General features: G+C 39.1%; 1 protein-coding gene across 3 annotated transcripts in view; it reads left to right on the top strand.

Moving 5' to 3' along the window:
* npr2 (natriuretic peptide receptor 2) overlaps positions 1–12,045 on the top strand; it is a 68,942-nt gene that overhangs the window by 18,138 nt on the left and 38,759 nt on the right. For all 3 annotated transcript variants that reach the window (XM_082171386.1, XM_082171385.1, XM_082171384.1), the window contains exon 2: positions 4,879–5,066. In XM_082171386.1, coding sequence (XP_082027512.1) covers positions 4,879–5,066 — 188 coding nt within the window. The remainder of the gene's footprint in view (positions 1–4,878; positions 5,067–12,045) is intronic.

Raw genomic sequence — 12,045 nt, 5'->3', positions numbered from 1 at the left:
CCTCTCCAGACTCGACCCATTGCCATTTGTTTTACTCCCTGACCGAGGGGACCCTCGGCATGGATGCACTGGCACACAGCTGGCCCGTGCCAGCGTATGCGTTTCCCCCAGAAAGCCTTCTTGCACAGACACTGTGCAAAGTCAGGGAGGAAAAGGAGCAGGTCTTGTTAGTTGCGCCTTACTGGCCCAACCGGACCTGGTTCCCAGAACTCGCGCTCCTCGCGACAGCCCCTCCCTGGCCCATTTCTCTGAGGAAGGACCTGCTTTCTTAGAAATGGGGCACCCTATGGCATCGCCTCTGGAAACTCCTTGTCTAATTCCTGGACGGGACGCGGAGGTTCTAGGTGATCTACCGCAGGCAGTGGTAGACACCATCACTTTCGCTAGAGCCCTCTCTATGCATTTACATTTACATTTATGCATTTGGCAGACGCTTTTATCCAAAGCGACTTACATTGCATTATCCTATACATTTATACATAGGTATGTGCAATCCCCTGGGATCGAACCCACAACCTTGCGTTGTTAACGCAATGCTCTTACCACTGAGCTACAGGAAAGCTATGCATTGAAGTGGAACCTGTTCGTTGACTGGTGTTCTTCCCACCGGGAAGACCCCCAAAGATGTCCGATCAGAGTCATGCTCTCCTTCCTGCAAGATGGGTTGGAGCGAAGGCTGTCTCCCTCCACCCTCAAAGTGTATTTTGCCGCCATTGCTGCACATCACGATGCAGTTGATGGTAAGTCTTTGGGGAAGCATGACCTGATCGTGAGGTTCCTGAGGGGGGCAAGGAGATTAAATCCGCCACGCCGTCCCTCTGTTACCTCTTGGGACCTGTCTCTGGTCTTCAGCGCACTGCAGAGACCTCCCTTCTAACCACTCTAGTCAGCTGAGTTAAAGATCCTGTCACTGAAGACAGTTCTCCTGACTGCTCTGGCTTCCATCAAGAGGGTAGGGGAGCTGCAAGCATTTTCGTTCAACAAATCGTGCCTAGAATTCAGGCCGGCCAACTTTCACATTTTCCTGAGACCCCAGCCTTGATACGTGCCCAAGGTACCTACCACTCCCTTCGGGTATCAGTTAGTGAACCTACAAGCGCTGCCCTCGGAGGAGGCAGACCCAGCCCTGGCTTTTCTCTGTCCCATTTGCGCTCCTTGCGGTTATACGTGGACAGAACGCAAAGCTTTAGGACCCAAGACCAGCTCTTCGTCTGTTACGGAGGCCAGCAGAAGGGAAAGGCTGTCTCCAAGCAGAGGTTAGCCCACTGGATAGTGGATGCTATCGTCTTGGCATACCAATCCCAAGACGTGCCTTGCCCGTTCGGGTTGCGAGCACACTCAACCAGAAGTGTTGCTTCCTCCTGGGCGCTGGATCAAGGCACCTCGCTGACAGATATATGTAGAGCTGCGGGCTGGGCGACACCCAGCAAGTTCGCTAGATTCTATAGCCTTCGTGTAGAGCCGGTTTCTTCCTGTGTACTCGCTCCCAGTGGCCAGTAGCGCGAAAGACCCGTTCTTAGTGTCGGCTTGCAACGCCACTCTAGCCCACTGGGCCGGATACGTGTGTCTATTTGCTCCAGTTGTGTTCCCCAGAAATGGCTTACCCTGTTGAGTTCCTCCGTCACTCCTGCGGCAGTCAGACGTTGCAGAGCGTCTGACGCCAGGCCTACACTTGTATGCATTGTGGAACCTGTGTTAGGCTGGGTGTCCATATGTAGTGGTCCCTGCGGCGACCCCATTGTGGATTCTTCCACGGTCAAGCTCCTCTGCTGACGAGCCCGTGTCTTTCCCTCGACAGACACTCTGTCGTCTCTGCTGGTGTTCTTCCCCCTAGAACTAAGCTGGAACCACCCCAGAGACTGCCATATGTTGCACTACCCTGCTTGGCTAGTCCATATGTGTACCCGCCACAGTACCTCCCTCTGGGTAGGATGTGGCTTTCCGCAGCGTCCCCTTCTGCAGGGCATGCTTTTCCAGCGTTATCCAATAAGTCACACTGAGTGGGTCTTTTGGAACAGCAGTGACTGACCTTCTCTGCTTAGAGCTCCTTTCTGCCCAACACTGCGGACAGGCCAGCAGCAGTGGCGTGTTGGTAGATATCCATATTCTGTCAGATCATCTCTGATGTATGTCTCCGTTCCCTCCTTTGGGGAATGAGGGTTACCATACGTAACCGAGACGTTTTCTGACTTTAACTAATGATTTTTTAAAAAGAAAGTATGAGCAGGTCTTGCTTGTGCAAAGCTTGCAAGGATGGTTGCATTTTGCAATGGGGTTGTTAACGAATTCTGAGTGGGTCTTATCTGGTTGCTAGTACAGTATGTGGTTGCTAGGGTGTTGTAAGTGTTTTTTAGCGCATCAATATGCTGTTGCTAGGTTGTTGTGGGTGGTTTCTAGGTGGTTGTTTACGGGTTCAAGTCGAAAAATCCCTTGTCTAAAAGCAACAAGCCACACAATTTGTTGAATCATTCATCTCTGCAGCACACGCCAAACTCAAATCCAGTCATTCAGTCAGTCATCTAATCGTTCAAAAACTTGAAGTATGAGCAATAGTAATTGGGATGCTTTCTTGATTTATCTGTTACTGAATCATAATTTAAATGTTATTTTTTATAATGACAAAAAGTGTTCAAGCAAACAATAAGATGTCAGAAATCGTTGAAAGCCTTTTCAGATTTCAGATTTTCTAAAGGTTTTTACCTCTCAAATGAATGGAAGCAGATTAAAACCAAATGTCAAATAGCTGAATAGAAGACCAAGTTGTTTATGTGTGTGTATATGAAAGACGCTCAAACGCTTGAACAATCTATTGCAGATGCGGGGCACTACACACACTCTGAACACAAACCAATTGCACCAGTAATGGTCCAGAGTGTGTTTCACTCCTGAAAAGACTGCAATTAAGGGAAATATACAGTCCTCAAACAACAAAAAAAGGACTCACAGCATATCAAATTCAGACATGTCTGGATCAATAACATCTTTTATTTTTCTTCAATTGATATCAACATATTTTCAAAAGAGTCATTTTCAAAGACCAGTTGTGACAATTTTGAATAAACAAAGACAACAGAGCATCTTTTGTGCATTTCACAATACAAACTAATGTCTTTGGCATGACTAACAATAACAACCTAGTGCAAAAGTGCAACAAATCGCGAAACCGCAAGCACATTTCGGAATCTTATCGTAGACTCTTTTGAAACAAAATGTTCTCAAACATTTTTCATTGGCTTTGTATCAGCCAGGCTCAGGCAGATCCTTATAAATTCTATAACACCGTTGAACATTTTCCTTGCCTTTTTGTACATTTGTCTTGGAGCGCATCCAGGAGACAGCAGGACTACTTGGCATGCATTTGTCTACGCTATGGTGGAAGAGCTTAGAATTTGGGGGCTGAGAGGCAGACAGGGGCCGGCTTTGGTCTAACACTTAAGGAAATGTCTGCTAACTGGGAGTCTGGCTCCTGAGCTGGCAGAAGAAATACTGAAAGACACTGCTAATGGAAATAATGACCATAGTGTAGAAGCCAAGGAAAACATATACACACACATATGCAAAAGATTTCACTTGTGCATCAATATGGTGCCATGCATTATTTTATGCATCTTCTTAAGAGCCAGGAGAAACACCAAATAATTTTCATTTGTGCATCCAGCAGTTTTTAGTGTTATTTGCCACTAAAGATCAATTTTTTATTTTATTTTAACTGTTAAAGACTGTAACAATGCTACAGTAAAAACCTGTCAGTTGGTTAATGGTAAGTTTCCTTTCTATTTACAGTGAAAAACTGGCTAACTGTATATTTCATGGTTTTACAGTAAAATACTGTTAAATGCTGTTTGCCAGTTTAACCTTGTCGCTTTTGGCTTGCTTAGTTGGGGATATTTAATATTCAACAATATTATTGATCTGACTGCATTGACACCATTGAGAACTGAACTGAGCTGGACGATGACATCACGGTTTTCTCCAGACTGTCTATAGGCTATAAATGAACTAAATTAATAACTTTTTTACAAAAAATATATATATTCTAAATATTTATATATATATTCTCCCATTTCTGTCTATAATATATGCATTGCACGCTACAATCTTAACACTTAAACCTGGATGATATGACTCGTTTAACATGATCAACCCAGTTATTTTTGATTAAGCAACTTTGGAAATATTTCTTCATTTAAACAACTTCAATTAATTTGATCTGAAACTGGAGATCGTATCAGACATTAAAATAAGTAAATGAAAGCAATTCAAGCATTGCTAATTTTGTTCCATTTTCACTTGTAGCTTATCAATAAACCATATATGTTGTATAGCCTACCCTTGTTTAGTTCTAATTAATGCTCTTTGATGTGTTGATTATTATTTTGTTTCTATTTCTTTAAATAAAAGGTGGTCAGATTCTGATGTTTTCTGCATGTTACATACAGTAGCCTATATACATTTTTTCTTTATTTCATCATATAAGACTAATGTTGGAAACTTAAATTGGAAGATTAAGTACCCTATTTGAGATTGATTGTATATGAATAAATCACAAAACTCCCATGCTATATGGCCACTGCCATTGAAAGAGGCTAAAGCGAAAGTTGTTTTACACTCTGTGATAATTTAAACGTGCCTAATTTAAACGTTTTGCGGGGAAAGAGATATCTGATCAGATAAAGAGGCCACTTGATGTGAACAAATGTTAATGTGTCGTATCCTGATTGGCAGATTTTCCGATCCTCTTGTTTGTATCACGTTGATCGCAAGTTAATGCCAAGTGTAAACGCAACCTTAAGAACACCAGTCATATTTATATTAGGAAATGTAAAAATTTTGTTTCTATCTAAAGTGTTTTTTGGTCTTCTTTTTTTTCTACCATAGTTGTGTATATCTCTGGGCCTCTACAGACGTTCTTCCAAATAATGAAGCTCTTTGAAGATGAGGTGAAGAATCCAGAGGAATATGCCATCTTCTACCTTGACGTGTTTGCAGAGAGTTTAAGTGGCGATGTTCCAATGCCCTGGCAGGGTTCAGCGATACAGTTGAATAAACCCATCAAGCTATTTCAGGTATCATTAATAATACCCATAGTAACTGACGATCTTTGCTTTAGCATCACCAGTGGCATTTATTTCCTTTTGCTTTTGAGATTGGTTAAGAAGCTACAGTACTTAACACTTTGAATTTCTTCAACCCTTACATTGTGATTCAAGGTTTTGTATGATTTCAGTGAGTTTTTTAATTTTTTATGTTAATGTACTTCTTGCTTGTAGAATTAAATTTGAAGTCGTTTAGACAGCTTTTATTAATATGACTGATAGTCACTTAGTTGGAAAGCCTTCCTGGTTGCTTTGATTGTGTATAATCCATTAGGCTTCCATTTACTTAAATGAGTAATTTCTCTTAAGGCTGATTAATGCAGCTACATAAAAAAATAAAAAAAATAAAAAACGTATTAAATATAATATGTTATATTAAAGGATTACAATTAAAATGTACATAATAAATAGGATTTACTTTTTCTAATAAGGGCAGAAGGCTAGGGTGGTCCAGTGGGGCACACGTCATTGGGGGCCCCCACCCCTTATCGCCCCTAATTTATCTAACTTTAATTGACAACGAAAGATATAACATATATATATAAATTGCACATACATATCATCATCGACAGATAATATATATATCTGTATGTGTTGTTAAAGCTGCCGTCGGCAAGTCTAGCAGATTGGGTCGATTAGCCAAAATTTTGAATGTTTACAACTCTCATGCCCCTCCCCACTACCAGCGAGCACCCTCCCATCGAGGTCGTGCTCGTCAGTGCGTCACTGTGCGTGTGTACCTGATTTTCTGTGAACGCGTCCGTCTCTTCAGCATCTATCAACACCATGGACTCGGAGGTAGGCTGCCCTGGCTAATCTATCCATAGATAGCAATAACCGAGGAATTGGAAGCTTGTTAGTAGATTTTCTCTCCGCCATCACGCTTCATGCAATCTCCAGGCGAACTTCAGGCGTGGCGTGTGCATGTGATATTAACGTGCGCGAGTGAGGGGGGATCTGTGGCGTGTGCACGACCTGTGATTGACAGTCAGATCTCACACCCCCCTGCGCTGATTGGACCTGATGAAGCGGGAGCGCTGGATTTTTGCAAAACAAATAACACGCTCCAGGTGGAGTTAGAAGCTCGGGTTTTTTTCTAAAACCACCTTATTTATGTTGTTCTGTCGGATTATAGTGTCGATTACACTGAATATGATCAAAAAAATGTTGCCGACGGCAGCTTTAAGTGTAAATGTAAACATCAGCACCACATATGATTTATTTTTATAGTTAAAAGGCCTTTTTGCCTTTTTTCTTAAACCATCTTCAAACTTTCCATCAAAATTTATTTGTGCCATTAAATGTACCATTTCTTGTCATGCTTTTTAAAAATCAGTCTTTAATATATATATATATATATATATATATATATATATATATATATATATATATATATATTTGACAGATAATTGAGTCAAACAGCTTAGTAACCATTTAGAGGGTACTTTAGAGAAACTTGAATTGGTGCTGTTCCTTTTGGCAGTTTAATGTACATTACACAACATCCAGTCCCACTTTATATGAAGTGTCTTTAACTACTATGAAGGCTACTAACATTTAAATGAATCATACCATGCACTTACTGTGTATATACAGTTTTTACATTGTACTTATATTTAAAAAAAATACCTGCATGTAATTACAGCTGTAAATAATTTCTGTAATCTATAATTACACTGTTGACCCTTTCCTTATACCTTAAAAAACCCTTAAACATACTGTATAACTAAACCTGTTCCTAACCTTTACCCATATCCCACCTCAATACCAGCAAGTGTTCTGCAATACAACATGAACGCAACACATTATGCCTAATTATATATACTTAATGTAAGTACATAGTTAAATACACCTAATAAATAAAGTGTGACCCGACATTCTAATGTGAAAAGTTATAACAGGTTTTTTTTTTTTTTTGTATAAGATACTGCTAGATATTTATTAAAACATTGTTTTAAATAGTGAGGACTAATTAGAATTCCACAGTTTAAGTCAATTAATAGGTACAGGTTAGGTACAGTTAAGGTTTGATGAGAGAATATAAAAAAATATATTCATTCGTGTTCTGAAGATGAACGAAAGTCTAATGATATGAGTGGGAGTAAATTATGACAGAAATAAATGTTTTGGGTGAACTATTCTATTAATCGATTTTGCCACCTAGTTGTCATTAATGGAGCATTCAATGTGTGAACTTTATCATACGGAATGACTCATTTTTGTCACATTGGAAGGCAAGAAAAGTGGAGTAGTAGAGGATCTTAATTGCAGCAGCTTTAGTTTATTTACAAAAATGAAGGAATCAATGTAACAGCTTCACTAAAGAAAAGACGATACCGGAATGTGAGTAGAACTAAACTGAGGGCTTAAATACACAGGAGAAAATAAACTGAACAAAAACAGGTGCACAAAGCAATCAGTGACCATGGCAACAAACAAGGACATAAACACTAACATAGGAAACAGAAAATAAGCGGGAAAATCAAAGCCACTGGAAGGCAAGCCTGCAACCTTTAGCCCAAAAAAGCGTCTATGAAAACTAAACAAACTCAACATAACTGTGATATGGGTGATTTTGTATATTGTCTAAAGAAAATTGTTTTCTTTCTTTGGCTTTCAGATTTGACCAATTATAATAAGACTTGAATGACTGTGACTGGCATGTACACTGTGATGATGATATAATGAATATAGTGAATTTAATGAATACAGAGAAAATTAATAATTTAATTATATATATTTTTTTTAATGAAAAAATAAATTAAATAATGATTTGTACGGCTACTCTATGGCTTCCAGGTAAAAAAAAAAAAAAGACTGGAATTGTAATGATTTATGACTGCTGTGTATGTCTGATATTGATATTACGCTTTTTAATTAATGAAGGTAAACAAAATGTAAAGATTTTAATAAATAAAGGTATTCTTATATGGCTTCCAGATTTCAACAATTAAATTAGAAATACATTTAGTATAGTATCAATGCTATGTATGCCCAACAGTGATGCGCGGGTTGATCCGAAATGAGCGGGTGCCTGCGGTCACCCGCGGTCACCCGCGGTTACGAGTCATCCACAAATATTTTTAATGATATTCGGGTCGCGGTCGGTCGGGTCGTTTGAAATAAAGATGCCAATTAAACCTTTGTAATTTATATAGTACTAGAGAGCATATGAGCGGAGTGGAGCGGTGAGAATCTCCGCTCATCGCTCACGGAACTGTCCACCCCTCCGCTCCCCCGCTCAAAGCTACATCAGGCCGCTCCGCTCAAATCGCCCCCCGCTCGCTCCAAAAAAGGAAAAAAAATCTACATGTAGCCTATATCACTGTAGCTTAGACCACAGCCTTACCTCCTAAAGAACTAATGAGCAACAACAACATTTTTCAAATAGAAATGTTTTATTTCAAATTAAAAATTAGGCCTATGTAAGAAGGAATATAGCCTACACAAAGTCCTGTAAAATTAAACGAATAAATGGGCCTAATAATATAAATAACAATTATATAAACAAAAATATAGCCTACATAAAAATTTTAAAAGTAAATTTACTATTAGGCCAGAATTTTGATAAGTTAACTTTTGCGCAACGCGCACGATTAAAATTGAAATGGGCGTATATCCATTGTACACACAAACTGTTGTAAAATATAACGAATAAATGGGCCTAATAATATAAATAAAATGTATATAAACAAAAATATAAAAAAATATACATAAACGTTTTATAAGAAACGTAAAAAAGTAAAAAAAAAAAAAAAAGTTTAAAAGTAGGCTAAATTAACTATTAGGCCAACATTCTTATAACTGAACTTTTGCGCAGCGCGCAGGATTAAAATTTAAATGGGCTTGTATCAATTGTTTGAATATTACGCTATATTTAATTTACACTTTGTTACAAGTTACCGTAGGCCTATTCAATTTGCTAACGTTTTGCTTTCTTCCCAGCGTGTTCACATAGCACACTGCATGTTTTCGAGAGATGTCTTTTTAGATTCCAAAATGAATCTTTACTGACTGAAACGATGTCTCCACATTCGTTTTCTTCTACCACATTATAGTTAGTTTTATATTATAGTACACCTGTATGACTTCTTATTTTCCTTTTTGAAGTAGCCTACTCTTTGAACTCCATTATTGAGCCGAGTTTTGACTGAAAATAGAATCCATCTTGCAGTCATCAACAGTAGACTGAGTCAGGCTTGACTGAGCATGCTTCAGAATCGTGGTGTGCGCGGAGCGGAATTGGAGCGGGAAATAGGGCGACGCTCCATCCTTTTAAAAATGCCGCTCTGCGCTCTTGTCCAAGATCCGCCCGCTCGCTCCCGCTCCACTCCGCTCACATGCAATTTTCTATGAAATACATAGGCCTACACTTTATTGGCTGAATAACTGGCGCGAAGATGACGCACGAGCTCAGTCTGCAGGTAGAGATGGAGGCGGCAAGAGAAAAGGTGAAGACTGGGGAGTGGAAGCTCCGCAAATACACAAACAGAAAGAGCAAAGTGTGGGAGACATTTGCCGAAATAATGAAAGATAATGACCAAAGTGCTGGCTTTGTCATGTGTACTTCTTGCTATGCATTTACTACTTTTAAAAAATGCGGGCCAGGAAGCGGGTCGGGTACAATATTTTCTTCTTTTTTTTTTTGCGGTCCGAGTTGCGGGCGGGTTAGTTGAAAACGTCGGTCGGGTGCGGATTGTTTATACATTGACCCGCGCATCACTGATGCCCAATAAAGCTGTTTTTAAATGAACAGATTTAAATCTAATCTTAAATGTGCTTGTAGTGACCAGCTAATAGCTAATAGAGCAATTTGCGCTCTATTTACAGTGGGTACGGAAAGTATTCAGACCCACTTACATTTTTCACTCTTTGTTATATTGCAGCCATTTGCTAAAATCATTTAAGTTCATTTTTTTTCCTCATTATTGTACACACAGCACCCCATATTGACAGAAAAACACAGAATTGTTGACATTTTTGCACATTTATTAAAAAAGAAAAACTGAAATATCACATGGTCCTAAGTTTTCAGACCCTTTGCTCAGTATTTAGCACCCTTTTGATCTAATACAGCCATGAGTCTTTTTGGGAAAGATGCAACAAGTTTTTGACACCTGGATTTGGGTATCCTCTGCCATTCCTCCTTGCAGATCCTCTCCAGTTCTGTCATGTTGGATGGTAAACGTTGGTGGACAGCCATTTTTAGGTCTCTCCAGAGATGCTCAATTGGGTTTAAGTCAGGGCTCTGGCTGGGCCATTCATGAACAGTCACGGAGTTGTTGTGAAGCCACTCCTTCGTTATTTTAGCTGTGTGCTTAGGGTCATTGTCTTGTTGGAAGGTGAACCTTCGGCCCAGTCTGAAATTTTTTTGTAACCTTGGCCAGATCTGTGCCTTGCCACAATTCTGTCTCTGAGCTCTTCAGGCAGTTCCTTTGACCTCATGATTCTCATTTGCTCTGACATGCACTGTGAGCTGTAAGGTCTTATATAGACAGGTGTGTGGCTTTCCTAATCAAGTCCAATCAGTTTAATCAAACACAGCTGGACTCAAATGAAGGTGTATAACCATCTCAAGGATGATCAGAAGAAATGGACAGCACCTGAGTTAAATATATGAGTGTCACAGCAGAGGGTCTGAATACTTAGGACCATGTGATATTTCAGTGTTTCTTTTTTAATAAATGTGCAAAAATGTCAACAATTCTGTGTTTTTCTGTCAATATGGGGTGCTGTGTGTACAATAATGAGGAAAAAAATGACCTTAAATGATTTTAGCAAATGGCTGCAATATAACAAAGAGTGAAAAATGTAAGGGGGTCTGAATACTTTCCGTACCCACTGTACCACTCAGTAAAGCACATTCCACAAACATTGTAGTCCTACTGTACGATATGACACCAAATATAGAATATTATTCACAAGATGAACGCGCTAATCCACAAGAAACTGTGTGTAACGTAAACTGTAACTAACTTTCATAAATCTCTGAACACTGGCCACTGATGTCACTGCCATTATATGATAGGCTGAGGTGCTTCACGAGATCCAAGTTAACTGTTACGCTTTTTTCAATGGTAAGAGCCACAGACCCATCTCACTATAATAAGACAATCTCTGGTAAAATGGCAAACAAAAGAAAGCAGGAACAGAACACACAGAAACAAGGAAATACAAACTAAAAGTCCATAAATCAGAACATAAACCTGACAATTTTAAAGTTTCTTACATTGTCAAATATTCCACTATTGACACCGACTACTTAAAGTTAAGTATGAAAAGACAGTGACTTTGTATATGTAGTGTCAAGGTGTCAGTGTCATAATGCAGAGAAGAATAGGGGTGGGTGGTATGACCAACATTTTATATCACAGCATGAGTCATTTTATAGCTCACATCTGACTCTATTTATTTGACTGAATGGACACTCAGATAAAATTATTAATAACAGATAACTCTGGCACAATAAGGAATCAGAACGTTAATACACTGCAAATATTACTAGATGAAACATGCACAAAGACAAAATGATTTTGAAGTACGCACTTTCAATGCAATTACAATAAAAAGGGGCCGAAGCCTTCAAGCTTTAAAAAAACACACCATAATATTTCTGAAGAAATACAATAGCTCAGTGTGAAAAACAGACTGGAATATAAGTTGTTAAATGTGTAATTAATTTTTTGAATCAGTTGATTAGGTTCACGAAACCAGTCTGATTGATTAGTTCACTGACTCAATGAGCTGGAAGTGTAGATTATCAGTGAATAATGACATACATTTGAGTCTGTTCTCCAAACTAAGCTGTTGAATGCCTTGAATACAATACGTCAAGAAAAGAAAGAAAGCCAATTGGGTTTGGAAAAATGTGAAGGTGAGTAAATGATGACAGAAATAAAAAATTTTGGTGAACTTTCCCTTTTTGTAAATTGTGTTGACTGAGTTTTTA

This window comes from Leuciscus leuciscus, assembly GCF_965113295.1.
Source record: "Leuciscus leuciscus genome assembly, chromosome: 5".
Classification (NCBI taxonomy): Eukaryota; Metazoa; Chordata; class Actinopteri; order Cypriniformes; family Leuciscidae; genus Leuciscus; species Leuciscus leuciscus.
This window is presented reverse-complemented; position numbering and strand designations above follow the sequence as displayed.